Source organism: Monodelphis domestica, chromosome 7 (genome assembly GCF_027887165.1).
Source record: "Monodelphis domestica isolate mMonDom1 chromosome 7, mMonDom1.pri, whole genome shotgun sequence".
Lineage (NCBI taxonomy): Eukaryota > Metazoa > Chordata > Mammalia > Didelphimorphia > Didelphidae > Monodelphis > Monodelphis domestica.
In genome coordinates this window covers 12,992,600-13,008,651 of record NC_077233.1, presented here as the reverse complement: position 1 = coordinate 13,008,651, position 16,052 = coordinate 12,992,600, and the positions used below count along the sequence as shown (strand labels likewise).

The window sequence follows — 16,052 nt, the reverse complement described above, 5'->3', positions numbered from 1 at the left end:
AGCAGATCTCAAATTATACTCTGCTCTCTATATTAGACCTGATATATAACATAACACTAGACAGTAAAGCAGCCCTCACCAAAGCCGTCCAGAACTGGCTATGAAATGGGGGGTGGGGGGGTCAGTGGAACAGCCTGGGCAATCACTGCATGGCCGCCAGCGTACCCAGCAACCATCCCAAAGATCCAAGCTTTGGGGGAAAAGAACTCACCACTCAGCAAAAACTGAAGGAAAAACTGGAGAGAGGTTTGGCAGAAACTGGGGTAGACCAACATCTCCCACCATACACTGGAATCAAGTCATGTGACAAGGAAATCACTTTTAAAAGACTGATATATATTAATTTAAGGTCGCCAAGGAATTCAGCTACGTAATTCCTAAATGAAAACTCAAGTCAGCCGTCAACCTTTTATGGAGTTTTAATTACAAACAGGAGGAAGAAAGGAATTAGAGATAGAGAGATAGAGGTAGAGAGAAAGGGGAGAGAAGGGAATAGGGCTTAAATACCCCTTCTGTTTAGGCTGGGCCAAAAGGCCCAAGCCCTTAGATAGCTGGGGCAAAGAAAGGAGATCAGTCCCTATTACTCACGTGACCAAAATGGAGAAACAGTCTCAGAGCCCCCACCTTCAGCTTCCTTCAGAGCAAGCTTCTCAGAGCACCCTGCAACCACTCCGACAAACTCCTAAGCCCCCCCCTCCCCGTCTTCACATCCCCCTATCCTTAAGGAAACCATCCAAGTTCCCTCTCCTCAGTTCTCACATCTACCAATCACCTGTCCATCAATTTCCCTGTGCCAATGGAGGCTCTAGCTTAACCCAGGACCGCCCAGAGGCTTTGCACATGTCTGTTGAAGGTCATATTGTCAAATGATTAAATCTTTGCTCCTTTGCTACAGCCCTTCCTAAATCCTGTTAACCTGAGTAGGGTAGAGATTGGAATAATTAAATTTTGATCTAGGCTGCAGCCCTTCCTCAATCCTGTTAGGACTGAGTAGGAGATTGATTCCAAGTATCTCCATTGTATCAATTCTAAAATCAATCATGACTCAAAGAAATTCCTGTTCTGTGCTTAAGCATAGGTCAAAGCCCTTTCCATTGTTCAGCAAAAGGTTTCTGTCCTAAAGTAATCTTAAGAAGGGAGGAGGAGGAACCTCCCATGCCAATGGGGTTCACATTCCAATAGCCAAGACCCACTATCAATAGGGAATTTTTCAAGTATGAAATTTCCCAATGGTGAAATTTCCAACATTTATAAGAATAAGAAATTTTGAGGTTTACAGTCAAAATGGACACAATCTAGAAATAAAGGGCGATGCCCTAACCCAATGAGGGGAAGATGGAACACTATTTGTCTCACTTGTGGAGAGGGAAGAAACGGAGAGCATTATGAAAAATGGAATGGATCATTTTGATTGATTACATTTAAAAGGGTTTATGCAAATAAAACAATGCAACCAAGACTAGAAGGGAAACAACAAATTTGAGAGGAAAATGGATAGCAAACGCCTGTGCCAAAAGCTTCATTTCTTAAATATATAGAGAACAGAATCAAATTTGTAAGAATACAAAACATTCATTCCTCCATTGCAACAGGGTCAAAGGAGATGAGCGGGCAGTTCTCGGAGGAACTATCTGTTGTAGTCATGTGAAAAAAATGCTCCCAGTCACTGTTGATTAGAGAAATGCAAATTAAAACAGCTCTGAGAGCCCATCTCCCACCTACCAGATTGGCTGATGTTCCTATTGGAGGGGATGTGGGCAAATGAGACACAAATACGCTGTTGGGGGAACCATTCTAGAGAGCAACATGGAACCAGGCTCCACGGCGCCCCCAAACTCTCAGACCCTTTGACCCAGCATCGTCGCCCCTGGCTCAGCATCCCAAAGAGATCCGAGACAAGGGCCAAGGACTCCCCGTAGCAAAATATTTTTAGCAGCTTTTTGTAGTGAGGGCCGTCCATCACTTGGGGAATGGCTCAACAAGTCGTGGCGTCTGGCTGGAATGGAATGGAATACTATTGTGCCAAAAGGAACGGGAGGAGTTCAGAGAAGCCTGGAAAGCCTGGGATGAATGCATGCAAAGCCAAGTGAGGAGAGGCAGGAGAACACTGGCCACAGTACCAGAAATGGGGTGCCACGGCTGATGGGGAGGAGTAAATGACCGTCAGCTAAGCGACGTGCGAGAGAATCCCAAGAGACTCGTGATGCAAATGCCATCCGTGGCCCGCCATCTCTCACTTCACTTCCTTCATGGGTTTTTAGTGTGTGTGTGGTATGTCTTCAATCATGCCACGGGGAATATGGAAATACATACTGCATGACAGCCCTGGGATAGCCCATATCAGACTATTCACAGCCTGGGGGTGGGGAAAGGAGAGAGGAAGAAAATCTGGACTTAAACACGGCAAAAACAATGGTCAAAAAGTGTTTCCACGTGGAACAGAAAAAAGTAAATAAAAAAAGTAAAGCAGGAGGGTGAAGGGGAAGAGGACGCTGAGAAGTCCTCCCCGCCTCATGCCACCCCCAGAGAGAGCAGGGGCCGTCTCAGGTAGACTTTGGGCTGGGGGGATCCTGGGGGAACCAGTGGGCTGCTGTTCGGTGTTTCAGGCGTGTTCCACTGTCCGTGACCTCATTTGTGGTTTTCTGGGCAAAGATACTGGAGGGCTTGGCCATTCCATTCTCCAGTTCATTTGACGAATGAGGAAACTGAGGCAAACCGGGTGAAATGATTTGCAGGAAGTCACAGAGACTTTGCATTTCCTACTCTGGTTCATTCTACAGATGAGGAAACTGAGGCAAACAGGGTGAAGTGACTTTCCTAGGGTCACACAGCTCGTGTCTGAGGTGGGATTTTCCACCAGGACAGGAGGAGCAGGGGGCTGGGTGGCTATCAGGACCCCAAGAACCTGCCCAGCCCTTCCCGACAGAAGGCTTAACTCCAACCAAGTTTCGGTTTATAGAGATCCCATTCTAGTGTTCTAGAAAGCCAGACAAGGCAGGGGGGAGCAATGTTGGCTTTGAGGCATCAGGCCTGGGGGAGGGAGGTCCTGTCCACACAGCACCCCTTCCCCTCCCTGTCGAGGCCACTTCCTCCCTTCCCCCTTCCAGGGACCCCCGAGTTCGAGTGGCCTCCCCACGTCCAAGGTGAGCTCCTTGAGGGAAAGGGCTTTCGATCTGGGCCTCAGAGCTCTGCCCTGTCCCCGGCCCCAGGGAAGGGTCCCATCGATGGTTTTGGATTGACTCAGTGAGGCCATCCTGGCCTCCCCCCCTCCACACAGCCCCCCAGACACTGAAACAGCTCAGGCCATCTCGGGCCGCCTCAGAGCCGGTCTGGACACCGTGGACAGTCTGCTGAACTGGACTCCCGATGAGAAACGTTTTTCCAAGCATAAAATACATAAAATGGAAACACCAAACCATTCCACGGAAGCCCGTGATGCCATTTCTTGAAAAACCGTTTCCCAAAGGCCAGCAGCCCCGGCGTGGAGGCCCCAGGAAGGACCTTGCAGCTCCAAACCCGGATTCCAGTGACCCTCGGCTTCTGCGCGGCCTTTTCTCCCAGGCCCTCCCCTGCCTCGCAAAGCCTGGGAGCCTTCCGGGGGAAAGGGCAGAGGCTTCGGGCCCAACCTCCTCGTTTCCCCAAGGACACCATGGCGCCAAGGCCTTGGCCTCCACCGCTGGCCCTTCCCACGGCACCACACGGCCCGTCTCCAACGGCAGCTGGCAGCCCAGGGCTGTGATCCCTGCTCTTGGGAGAGGCTGAGCCTGGCCTACGGCGCCCACCTATGGGCAGGAAGATCGCTCAGGAGAGGCCTTGACATGCCGCCTAGCCTAGGTGAGACATCACAGCTGCCCTCGTCCCCCTTTTGGGATGTCTGTGACGGACTGAACCTCCAGGCTGGGCTGCCCTCTGGTCCCTGGCACAGGAGGGCTGAGGGAAGCACTGAGAAAGGGATCATTAGAAAATGGGCCTTGGGTTCAAGAGCCCAGAAAGCCGTCCTTAGCTCTGTAAGGCTCCCCTTGGGGCCTGCAGGAGGCCCCCCAGGGTCCTGGGCTGCCCACCCCGACTGGCGAGGTGGCCCCTTAGAAGAAGCACTTGGGACCTGGCCCGGGGCCCCCTTCTCCCAAGGGAAGGTTCAGAGCTCCTCCTGGCCCATTCATTAGGTCAATGGGGATTCCAGTGGGCAGGGGAGGTGTTTGTTGTCCCCCCCAGCACGGAGATGGTCTGGAAGGCAGCCGGCACCGCTGGCTCTGAGCTCCCTGCCCGTACTGTTCTGAACGGCCTCCTGGGCACTGTGGCGGCTCCCCCTCTGCTGGTCACCCTCAGCCTGGCTGCCCAAACCCCGGGCTTTTATTTTGGTGAGACAAACTGAGAAGGAATTGTTCAAAATAAAGCATTTTCTTTATTTGTACCTTTAAGCAAAATAATCAGAACCTATATACAAGAGAGCGGAACCTGAGCGAGACTGATCTCCCAGAAGCCCCTGGTGCCCGTGGGGGGAGGCCCAAGGACTTCTGACAAAAACAAGATGCGCCACAGACTGCCTGGACCGTGTGCACATCGAAGACCGCGTCCCACCTATCGGGGCTGTGGGGGGTGACCCCAGAGCAGCCCCTCCAGACCGGCCTCGGCACGGCCCAGGAGGCTCGGGGGTCGGGCGCTGCCTCAGGGAGCCGGGGGCACGGAGGACGCTCGGTCTGAGGGGCAGCGACCCCCAGCTTGTCCTGCGGGCACACGCCGTCTGCCAGGGTGGAGCCCCGGCCCGGGCAGAAGGGGCTTCCGCTCTCTCCACGGCCAGTGGACTCTGCAGATCGCCCGGGCTCTCGCCGGCAGAGGGTGGGACAGACGGACACCGGCGAGCCCGGGGCCAAATACTCATCGATTTCTAAATAAATTACAGGAAATAACTTAGGAAGGCTTTGTACAGCTTGAGTCAGCGTCCAGGAGGCGCCGGGCGCCGCATCGTCCAAGGAAGCCGTGCGCGGCCCGTCTCCGTGGCCGGGCAGCGGGACGCCCCGCCTCAGGGCGCGAGGACAATAAATACGGACGTATCGTGAGAAAGTCTGAGGTACGGGCGGTGGGTCAGTTTAAATAAGACTCGCGGGGGGCTCCGGCCGCAGTCCCCGCATGCGCCGAGCCCGGGCCGGCCTACACCTTCACCATCTCCATGAGCGACGACTTGATGGCGTCCTCCAGCAGCTGGTTGTCCGAGAAGGGGGCCGACACGTCGGGGACGGACTCGGAGAGGCCGATGAGGGACTCGAGGAAGCAGGCGGCCGGGTCGCCGGCGGGGGCGAAGGCGGGCTGAGGCGGCGCCGCGTCCCCGCCGCCGGCGTCCTTGGGCGAGGCGTAGAGCGGGCCCAGGCTGTAGTCGGAGAAGGCCTGGAAGAGGTCCAGGGAGTCGGCCGACGACAGGCTCAGGTCTGTGTAGCTCTTGCAGCTGTCGGCCGAGGGCGGGAGGGGGCAGCAGGGCCCGCTGACCGCGGCCGCACGGCCGGGGGGGCCGCCCAGGTAGCCCAGGGCGTCCTGGTTGGCGTTCTCGTCCAGGCAGTCGGAGACGACGCCGGCGCCGTGGCCGGGGTAGCCGTCGGCCGCCGCCCCAAAGACGTCCAAGGAGTGGAAGCCGCCCAGGCTGTCGTGGCCGTGCGGAGGCCCCTCCTCCTCCTCGTCCTCCTCGCCCAGGCCTCCGGCGTCGTGGAATCGAAGGAGCCGCGCCAGGCCGTCGTCGTCCGCCTCGGCCGGCAGCTGGCCGGGGCTCAGAGGGCCCCCGAAGGGCAGCCCCTCGGACGGGTCCTCGCCGGGCCCCGACGAGCCGCTCGTGTCGCTGCTGCAGCTGCTGTCGCCCAGGACCTCCGCGCCCAGGGAGAAGGCGAAGGCCGGGGACGGAGGCGCCGGGGGGCCGGCCTCCCCCTCGGGGCTGCCCGGCGGCGGCTCCGGCTTGGACCCCGAGCCCTCGTGCCGGCTCTCCAGCTCGAGCCTGGTGAGGGTGTGCAGCGCGTGCGCCTGCACCCGGGCCTGGTTAAACTCCACCCTGCCCTCGGGGTTCCCGCAGCCCTCCTTGGAGCAGCCGCAGGGGAAGGACGTGTGGTCCATCTGCGGAGGCAAAGAGGCCGTGAGGGCGAGGCCGGCGGAGCCCCCTGCCCGGCCCGGCCCTGCCCGCCCGCCCGGGCACCCACCTGGCACTTGATGCCCGCCGCGCTGCAGCTGCAGGTCTCGGGGTCACACACGTCCTGGCACTTGCAGCCACAGTCCTCGCGCGAGAGCCGGATGGCCTGCAGCTCCCGCTTCTCCTCGCGGTCGATCCGCCGCACGCCCGTGGCCCGGAGCAGCCTGCGGCGCTGGCGGGCCGAGTAGGGCTGCAGGAAGGGGCCGTCCAGCTCCTCCTCGGTCACCTCCACGTCGGCCTCCTCCGCGGGGAGCTCCTCCGCCTCCTGCGTGCCGCCGGCCTTCAGCTGCAGGGGGCGAGGGAAGGCCTGAGAGGGCCGGACGGGGACGTCTCCCACCAAGGCGGGAGGCACGAGGAAGGCTCTTCCCTCGTCTGCGAGGGCAGCCCGCCTGGCCCCCCCTTCCCCCCCAGAGCCCCCCCCCGCTTCCTGTCCCCCCCGGAGCCCCTCCCCGGCCTCCCATCCCCCCCGGAGCCCCCCCGCCTCCTGTCCCCCCCCCAGCCTCCCGTCCCCCCCGAGCCCCCGCCCCAGCCTCCCGTCCCCCCCGAGCCCCCGCCCCGGCCTCCTGTCCCCCCCCCGAGCCCCCCCCCAGCCTCCTGTCCCCCCCGGAGCCCCTCCCCGGCCTCCTGTCCCCCCCCCAAGCCCCTCCCCGGCCTCCCGTCCCCCCCGGAGCCCCCACCCCGGCCTCCCGTCCCCCCCGGAGCCCCCCCCGGCCTCCTGTCCCCCCCGGAGCCCCTCCCCGGCCTCCCGTCCCCCCCGGAGCCCCCCCCGGCCTCCTGTCCCCCCCGGAGCCCCCACCCCGGCCTCCTGTCCCCCCCCCAAGCCCCTCCCCGGCCTCCCGTCCCCCCCGGAGCCCCCCCCGGCCTCCTGTCCCCCCCGGAGCCCCCCCCTGCCTCCTGTCCCCCCCCCAGCCTCCCGTCCCCCCCGGAGCCCCCGCCCCGGCCTCCTGTCCCCCCCCCAAGCCCCTCCCCGGCCTCCTGTCCCCCCCCCCCAAGCCCCTCCCCGGCCTCCCGTCCCCCCCGGAGCCCCTACCTTCCACTTCAGAGCCTCCAGCTTCTCCTCCCTCAGCCTCAGGCGGAGCTTCTCCTTCCGGGAACAGGCCTGCTCTTGGGCAAACTCTTCCAGGGTGAAGTGGCAGCAGCTGTGGTGCCGCCTGACCATGCCCAGGGTGCAGCCCCCCCGGCTGGGCACGCTGGTGAAGCCCTGGCATCTCGGGAAGTAGAAGACGGTGACGCCGGCGAAGGTCACGCTTCCCGCTGGCGAGCGCCGGGCCTTCTTGAGGATGGACGGGGCTGGGGGGGAAGGAGAGTCCTCAGCCCTGCTCCCGGCCCTGCTCCCGGCCCGGCCCTGCTCCCGGCCCTGCGCCCGGCCCGGCCCTGCTCCTGGCCCTGCTCCCACGGGGGTGACAAACTCTCTCCTACACCGAAGAGCCCTGCACGGAGCTCTGGACCCGGCGCCTGAGGCCACCTGCTGCCTGTGGGACCTCCCTAGGCATTTCCTCCCCTCCGGCCTCAGTTTCCCCACTTGTAAAGTGAGAAGGCTCAAATTCCTGGGGGATGCAGGGGCACCCCAAGGCCCTTCCAGCTTTCGGGCAGGGGTTCCTGCCGGGGGATGGGGGGCTGTTCATTTCCTTTCATTCTCAGAATCCTGTATTTAACCCAGATGGCTTCCGTAGCCCCTCATGGGTTTCTGCTGTGCACCCAACATTCTTTTGAGGAGTTCAGAGGTGCCAACAGACTCCCCAAGGGTCCAGGGCACAAAAAAGGGAGAACCCCTGCCCGAAATCATCGCCCATCTACGGAGACCCCACTGAGCCGCAACCAGGGAGGAAGGCAGCCACCCCAGCCCAGAGAGGGACAGGGGATGGAGGATGGGGGATGGGAGGACAGAGGATGGGGGATGGGGGATGGGAGGATGGGGGATGGGGGGATGGAGGATGGGGGATGGGGGGACGGAGGATGGGGGATGGGAGGACAGGGGGTAGGGGATGGGAGGACAAGGGATGGGGGATGGGAGGATGGAGGATGGAGGATGGGGGATGGGAGGACGGGGGATGGGGGGTGGGAGGGCAGGGGATGGGAGGATGGAGGATGGGGGGTGGGAGGATGGGGGATGGGGGGATGGGAGGACAGGGGGTGGGGGATGGGAGGATGGAGGATGAGGGATGGGAGGATGGGGGATGGGAGGACGGGGCTGGGGGGTGGGAGGACAGGGGGTGGGGGATGGGAGGATGGAGGATGGGGAATGGAGGATGGGGGGTGGGAGGACAGGGGGTGGGGGATGGGAGGACAGGGGATGGGGGATGGGAGGACGGGGGATGGGGGATGGGAGGATGGGGGGTGGTGATGGGGGGCCAGAGTGCTCACCGACAAGGTCCTGGGGCACAAAGGCAGCTGGCTGGAGGTCCTCGTCGGAGTCCCATCCCGAGGATTCGGAGGACGAGGTCGGAGAGCAAGAGCGTGAGTAGGAAGAAGAGATGGAGGAGGCCGAGGTGTCCTCATCCAGCTGGTCGAACTTCCTCTTCAGCAGCCCGCTCATCATGGCTGCTCTCCCTGCAAGGACACAGGCCGGGCGTTTGTGGGAGGGCTCTGAAGAACAGCCGAGACCCCCGGCCTCTGCCCGGCGCCAGTCCGATGACTAAAGGCTCCTCGAGGCCTTGGCCACAGGCGGGGCACCGCGGGCCGCTCCCACCCCCTCACCCCGGATGACCATCAACTATTTTCAGCTTTGGATTTCGGATGCTTTGTATGACCTTGGACATGTCACTTGGCCTCTCTGGCCTCCATCTCCTCATCTACAAAGCGGGGGGTTCGGCCTTCCACACTCACGAGCTCCCCAAAGCCAGAGCACCCGGGAGGGCATCCAAAGAGAGGAGAGTCCGGAGGGGACGAGCGAGCCGCCGGCGTCATCCGGCCCCAGAAAGCCGGCCGGCCCGGCCTGCTCTGCCAGCGCCTTGCTCAGCATTTAACCAGGAAGTCGGGCACCACCACAGGCCCAAGGAAGGAGGCCCCAGCCTGAGCCTCGGCATTCCCTAGCAGAGATTTCTCCTGACCCGGCCGGCCACGGCCTCCCCCCCCCCCCCACTCACTGGGGTGACAGCTAGACTGCCTGGAGAGGATTCCTGGAAGATGAGCCCTTCGGTGACTCAGCCTCCACACGGTGGGTGTGAGCGGGACGTGGGCACAGCCAAGCACGTGTGGGCGAGAGCAGCAGCCAACCCCAGCCTGGGAGGACCGAGACAGCCCCCCCCCCCCCCCGCCTCTCTCCCTGCCTGTCTGCGTCTCTCCCCATCTCTCCTCTGTCTCTCCCCCTCTGCGTCTCTCCTCATCTCTCCTCTGTCTCCCCCCCTCTGTGTCTCTCCTCATCTCTCCTCTGTCTCTCCCCCTCTGTGTCTCTCCTCATCTCTCCTCTGTCTCCCCCCCTCTGTGTCTCTCCTCATCTCTCCTCTGTCTCTCCCCCTCTGTGTCTCTCCTCATCTCTCCTCTGTCTCTCCCCCTCTGTGTCTCTCCCCCTCTGTGTCTCTCCTCTGTCTCTCCCCCTCTGTGTCTCTCCCCATCTCTCCTCTGTCTCTCCCCCTCTGTGTCTCTCCCCATCTCTCCTCTGTCTCTCCCCCTCTGTGTCTCTCCCCATCTCTCCTCTGTCTCTCCCCCTCTGTGTCTCTCCCCATCTCTCCTCTGTCTCTCCCCCTCTGTGTCTCTCCCCCTCTCTCCTGTCTCTTCCTCTCTGTGTCTCTCCCCATCTCTCCTCTGTCTCTCCCCCTCTGTGTCTCTCCTCTGTCTCTCCCCCTCTGTGTCTCTCCTCTGTCTCTCCCCCTCTGTGTCTCTCCTCTGTCTCTCCCCCTCTGTGTCTCTCCTCTGTCTCTCCCCCTCTGTGTCTCTCCCCATCTCCCCGCTGTCTCTCCCCCTCTGTGTCTCTCCTCTGTCTCTCCCCCTCTGTGTCTCTCCTCTGTCTCTCCCCCTCTGTGTCTCTCCCCCTCTCTCCTGTCTCTTCCTCTCTGTGTCTCTCCCCATCTCTCCTCTGTCTCTCCCCCTCTGTGTCTCTCTCTGTGTCTCTCCCTCTCAGTCTCACACACACACTCTCTGTTGCCAGGCTGCCAGCAGGGAGAGAGTAAAGTTATTCTTAGTAACTGTTGGGCTCAGCAGAAGGCTCTACCAGGAGACTTGGACGCATCAGGAGAACGGAAGAGAGCGGCTGGGCCAGGCAGCTCGCTCGCTCGCTCGCTCTGACTCACTGGCCCCAGCCTCGGCATGTCCTCCCCCTGGCCGCCCTCTCCACGCGAGGTCTCGGCCCTTCTCCCCTTGGTTAGGGCCTAAGCCTGGGGATGGCCGGCTTTGAGGGTCCCCAAGCACCAGGCAGGAGCGTGCCGAGGGGCGGGCAGGGGAAGGAGTCCGATGCTAAAGAAAGGCTGGCCGTGGGTGGATTCCCCCAGGAGACCTTCTCAGGGCCAACAGCTGAGGGCAGCTTCCGGCATCCTCTCCCAGGACGAGCCCCCCCCCCTTCCTGCAGGCACTGGTGGGAGAGCCCCGAGGCAGAGAAGAGGAAAGGGGGCACCCGGAACAGCCCAAACACCAGGTGAAGAGAGCTCGCGGAGAACAGTTTTCAGTTGTGTCTGACTCTCGGGGACCCCATCTGGGGTTTTCCTGGCAAAGATCCCAGAGGAAACTGAGGCAAAGGGGGTGAAGCAACTCGCTCAGGGCCACCCGGCTAGTAAGCATGAGGCCACATTCGAACTCAGGGAGCCACGTCTTCCCGGCACCCTGTCCGCTGGGCCCCCCGAGAGAATGGGAGAGCGCACAGAACAGTAAGCAGGAGACCCCGAAGCCACGTCAAGTGGTGAAGGTGACTTGGGGAGATGCAGAGAGCAGGCAACCCCAAAGAGCCGAAGTCTGATGTTCGGAAAAATCGGGGCCCCCCAGCTTCTGCCTGCGGTCCTGGTCCCAGAGGGAGGCTGAACGTCCTCCTCACTCCTTCCATGCACCGGGGCATCCTCCCAGGGAATGCTGGGAAATTCCCGCCTCCTTCCATCCTGAGGACCGCCATCCCTTCTGGGTGGCTCGTGTGGCGGCCAAAGGAGACCCTCCTCGGCGGGACTGTGGAACCCGTGGCCGAGGCCCAAAGAGACGAAGCATGGAGGGCCCCAGGCGGCACTCAAGGGCAGGCAGCTGGCAGAGAAGCGGGCGCCCCGCAGAACGGGGCACTTACAGGGGAAAGGCGGGTTAGGAGAGGAGGCGTCCGTGTGTATCCCATGCAGAGTCCCCCTCCTGGCTTCCCCTCCTTCCCCTGTGCCTTCCCAGCCTCCTGGCCCGGCCTCTGGCCTCTCCCCTCAGCTCCCCCTTCATTTGGGGCGCAGGCCTGGCCCAGGCTGCAGGTGGCTGCCGGAGCTTCCCCTTCCTTGGTCTCGGGCCAGAACAGATGGGGAGGGGGAGCTGGCCTTCTTCCAGGGGCCTCGGCGTGTGGTCCAGCCGAGGCTCCCCAAGCCCCCAGCTCTGGCCCGTCTCTCCTCCTGGCCTCAGTCTCCCCACCTGTCAAACGGGCACGCTTGCCCCTGCTCGCCTGCTGCTGCTCCCCCCCTCCCCCTCCGAGCAGCCCAGCTGTTTCCGGGGAACCAAGCAACCAAACCACAAACAACAACAAGCCCCCCCCCCCCAGGCCGGGCCGGGCTGGGGAGAGGCCAAGGATCCTCCCCCCCTGAGGGAAATGGCTGGTGGCAAGAGGGGAAACTGAGGCCCAGAGAAACACAAAAGGAAGCACCTGGCTGGAGACCCTGGGCGAGTCCCGGCACCCTGCCGGCCTCAGTGTCCTCATCTGTCAAATGGGCCGGAGAAGGAAGGAGCGAACGGCTCCAGGGGTCACTGACCAAAGCAAAAGCCTGGCCGGGGGCCAAGTGCCAGGCTGTGCCGGACCCCCAGAGGCAGGAAGAGGCTTCAAGGGTGCCATCCCCAGCTCGGGCACTGTCACGGGGACGTGCCACCCCTGCCCTCCTCAGGCCTCGGGCACATCTGATCCCTAGTCCCACCCTGGGGAGCCCCAAGAGGCTGGGGGTGGGGGTGGAGCCAGGACCCGAACTCAGCTCTCCCCAAGGCTCCCCTCCCCCACCCGCAGGCCGCCCCTCCCCCCTCCCCAGGGCCAAGCAGGAATTTCAGGAATTTGTCCTTTTAAACTTCCAGTTAGGGATGGGGGAGAGCCCAGGGCCTGGCTGAGGGGCGGAAGGCAGCCTCCTCAGCCAGACCCAGGCCTCGGTTTCCCCAAGTGTCAAACCAGTGACTGAGAGATAAGGGGGGGCTCACCGCCAGCGCATGCCCCAGCCTCACCATTCCCTCTATCTAAGAAGGGACGCGCCCAGGGTGTCCGAGGCCACATTTGAACCCAGGACCCTGGGCTGCAGGGCTGGCTCTAACCACTGAGGGTCTCTGCACTCCCCTTGGCAGTAATTAGGAGGGTTAAGGGACTCGCCCAGGGTCACACCGTCCTGGCCCTGGTTTGTTCCCACAGACGGGGAGCTCACCCCCTTCCCAGGGGCCTCATCCTGTGTGTGTGTGGGGGGGGCTCTAGTGGCACGGAGCGGCCTCCATCTCCTCCTCTGTAAAATGGGCTCATGAACAGCTCCATCCCCACCAGGCCTGGGTGTCATCCTTACTGCTCGCTAGGCAGTTTTTGCATAAAGGACGGTTTCGAGGCCCCCCGCTGCCACCCCAGGTGTGGCAGGCCCAGCTGTCCCACAATGTCCCTGTCACCGAGATTATTATTATTATTCGGGTTCTTCCCCAGTGAAGCACATCCTCCCCACGGCCTGAGTTCCAATCTTGCCCAGCCTGACTGGCTCTCCCAGACACCTTTCTGGGCCTATTTCCCTGGGGGGCACAATGAGGGGGTGACTGGGGGGGGGGGCTCCGGGCTCCCTTCCAGCTCTAAATGCAGGCTGGTTCAACTCCCTTGAAGGGTCCACTGGCCGCCCCCAGGAAGCCTTCCATGATTGCTCAACTGAAAGTTCAGCGGCAGTCCAATGGTTAGCCGGATGTGGGACCAGGAACGTCTCCCCACTGTGTGGGGCTGAGCTGGGAAGGGGCACCGCAGGGGCACCAGAGGGGAGGCGGGCGGCACGACCTGGGGTCTGGGGGGGAGGGGCCGCGCTGGCTCCCGCCTGCCCTCCCCTCCTCCACGCCCTGGAGCCCGGGAGGGGGAGGGGCACACGCCAAGACCCGCCCCCGAGGCCCCAGGTAGGAGCCGGCGGCCCGGGAAAGGAGCCTGGCCGGGAGTCTCCGGATGGCCCCGCACTCCAGGTGGGTCAAAGGGGAAAAAAAGGAAAGGCGGGAGAGGAGGGAGGGGCGGGCTCTGGCCTGAGGGGGATGGCAGGAGGCAGCCAAACTGTCACTGGCGGAGGCAGGGGGCGCCCCCGGGCCCAGGGCGGCCGCGGCTCGGGCCTCAGTTTCCTCCCGGGGCCGTCCCTCCCCCCTCCCCCCCTCTGACGTCCTGAGCAGGTCTGAGTCAGCCGGAGCCCCCGTCATCCGAGACGCTGGCGGCGGCGGCACGGTGACACTGACATCGGCGGTCACTGTCACCCCGGGCCCGCCCTCCCGGCAGCTCCCCCCACCCCGTGACTCGGGGCCCCCCGGGAGGGGCGCGGACGCTGCCCCTGAGTGCCTGGCCCCGGGCCCGGCCCGATCGGGGGCCAGGCTCCCCCCGCCCGGGGGACATCCTACAGGCCAGCTCGGAGGGACGCGGGCTCTCCGCCGGACGGGGCGGCCCTCCCCCTCCGCGCCTTCCCGCCCCGCGGCTGCTCACTTCCCGGCCGCCAGCGAAGTCCCCGGCGCTCGGAGATCCGGTTGGCGCCCGCGGGCCGGGGCCAGGGTAGGGGCCCCAAGCAATCCCGCTCCCCCACCTACCTACTCCGGCTTCCTGCCCGCCCAGGAATCCATCCCCGGGCGGGCCGGGAGAGGGGGCAGGAAACTTGGGAGGGGGCGGGGCGAACGCGGACTCTTACCCGAACCTTCCCTGGCTGTCCGGCCGCGGTTGTGCGGCTGAACTCAGAGGCGCCCGCCAGGGCTGCCGTCCCGGGAGGGGGGAGGGGGAGCGGTGGGGGAGGTGGGGTGCTAACCTGCGGCAATCCCGGAAAGCTGCTCGTAGGCGGCGGCAGTGGTCGGGACAGGACAGGACGGGACGGGACAGAACGAGACGGGACGGGACGCGATCAGCTCCGCATTCCCGGGCTAGCGCGGCTGTGGCTGCTCGGACTCAGGCTCGGCAGCACTCAGCCCGCGCCTCCTCTTCCCCGCCTCTCCGCGCGTCTGCCAGTCTGCCCGCCCGGCCCGCCGCTCAGCTGCGCGCTCCGGCCCCCGCGGCGGCTCCTCCTCCTTCTCCTGCCTCCGTCAGTGGAAAACTCCGGCTCTGACGCAGGCCGGCGGGCGGGCCGGCAGCCGTGCGCACAGTCGCCCGGCCCAGCCCAGCCTGGCCCAGCCCTGCGCGGCGCCCGAGGCCCGAGGGGCCGGCCGCGGCCGACGGGGGTGGGGCGGGCTCGGGAAGGGCCCCGCCCCGGCCCGCCCTGGCCACCTCCCCATGCCCCGCCCATAGCCGCCTCCTCCTGGAACTGTCCCTTCCATCTCCTCTAGGCCCCGCCCCCGTCCAGCTCTCCCCTGGCCCCGCCTCCTAGGCAGCCTTAACTGCTCTCTCTTCACCTCCGCGTCTCTGGGGCTCCGAGTTCTCTCGGCCTTTTTCCCTTCTTCTGCCTCTCCTCCCTCCCCCTCCAAGCCACAGTTTCCTGCTTGTCCCCTTCCCCCCACTTCACCTCTCTCCTCCACGAGCCTCCCTGACCCCCCAGGTTAGATTCCCCACCGTGACCCCCCAGACGTGGAGCCCGAAGCTGACCCGCAGGGAATGGGGACGGGCCGGGGCGCGGATCTCGAGGCTGGGGGCAGCCCTGGAACCCGGGCTCGGCTCTGCTCTGGAGGGCACGGTGGGGGGAGGGGCTGGCTGGGGGAGGGGCGGCCCGAGGCTGAACCTGAGCCTGGAGCTCTGAGTCCCCTGGGCCTCAGATGGGGGAGGGCCTCCCTGCCTCCAAGGCTTCCTGCCTCCCCCCACCTTCTGCTCTCCATCCCCTCCAGGAAACTGCCCGAGGGGGTTTTCTGGTCTCGCCTCCTCCCCCTCCCCCTGGATTTCTCTTCTATTTGGGGAAGCTGAGGCGCTCCAGCCTCCCTGGGAGGCAAGACCGGAAGAGCCAGCTGGGGAGACTGGGGGGGGGGGTCCCTGCCCCCCTGGCCCTCACTCTCCTCCCGCCTGCCCCAGAATTCCTCCTGGGACGGGGCTTTCCTCATGGGTTCCACCCTGACCCATTGCCTCCATTCGCTCCCTCTCATTCCTCCCTGCCCCTCTGCACCCTCGGTTCAGAGTTAGCACCTGCTGGGGGCCCCGCTCCGTGGGGAGTGGGGGCACCCCGGGCCTCCTGTCCTCCGGCCCCGGGGGGCCTGCAACGGGTCGTTTCCAGTGGACTTCCCTGACGTTCCTCCTACAGGACTTCTTGGGGTTCTCCAGCCAGGGGTGGGGAGGGGGTCCCCCACACTGAAGCAGAGCTTCTACTTCTGCCAAGATGGAGCCCCGAAATGGCTTCGTGGTTTTAGGGAACAATCTCGTGCTGCCCCCCCCCAATTCACCCCTGATGCCTCTCCATCCAGGGGCCAAAGCCAAGCTGGGCTAACCTGGGGGGGCCGCCCGATCCCACCTTCCCCTTTGGCGTAAGAGCCCCCCCATGGGGGAGAATTGGAGCCCATTTCTTCCCCCCTCCAATGCCTGGGCACACTGAGGGGAGCCAGAGGAGGGGCTTCAGGGGGATTTCAGTGAAGTTTCAGCAATTATGAATAATAAATTTTCATACACATCTTTCTGCTTGTCATTAGT

General features: G+C 63.5%; 1 protein-coding gene across 2 annotated transcripts; it reads right to left on the bottom strand.

Moving 5' to 3' along the window:
* Positions 1-4,379: 4,379 nt before the first annotated feature.
* CSRNP1 (cysteine and serine rich nuclear protein 1) lies at positions 4,380-14,398 on the bottom strand. Of its 2 annotated transcripts, none has more exons than XM_056804215.1 (5): positions 14,260-14,398; positions 8,531-8,716; positions 7,197-7,456; positions 6,177-6,452; positions 4,380-6,093 (listed from the first exon to the last, which is right to left on the bottom strand). In XM_056804215.1, the coding sequence occupies exons 2-5, from the start codon at positions 8,703-8,705 to the stop codon at positions 5,149-5,151; spliced, it is 1,656 nt and encodes a 551-aa protein (XP_056660193.1). In that variant the 5' UTR covers positions 8,706-8,716; positions 14,260-14,398; the 3' UTR covers positions 4,380-5,148. The 2 variants fall into 2 exon arrangements, with proteins under 2 accessions (XP_056660193.1, XP_056660194.1); XM_056804216.1 differs by lacking the exon at positions 14,260-14,398 and adding an exon at positions 14,048-14,112.
* Between the last annotated feature and the right edge of the window lie 1,654 nt (positions 14,399-16,052).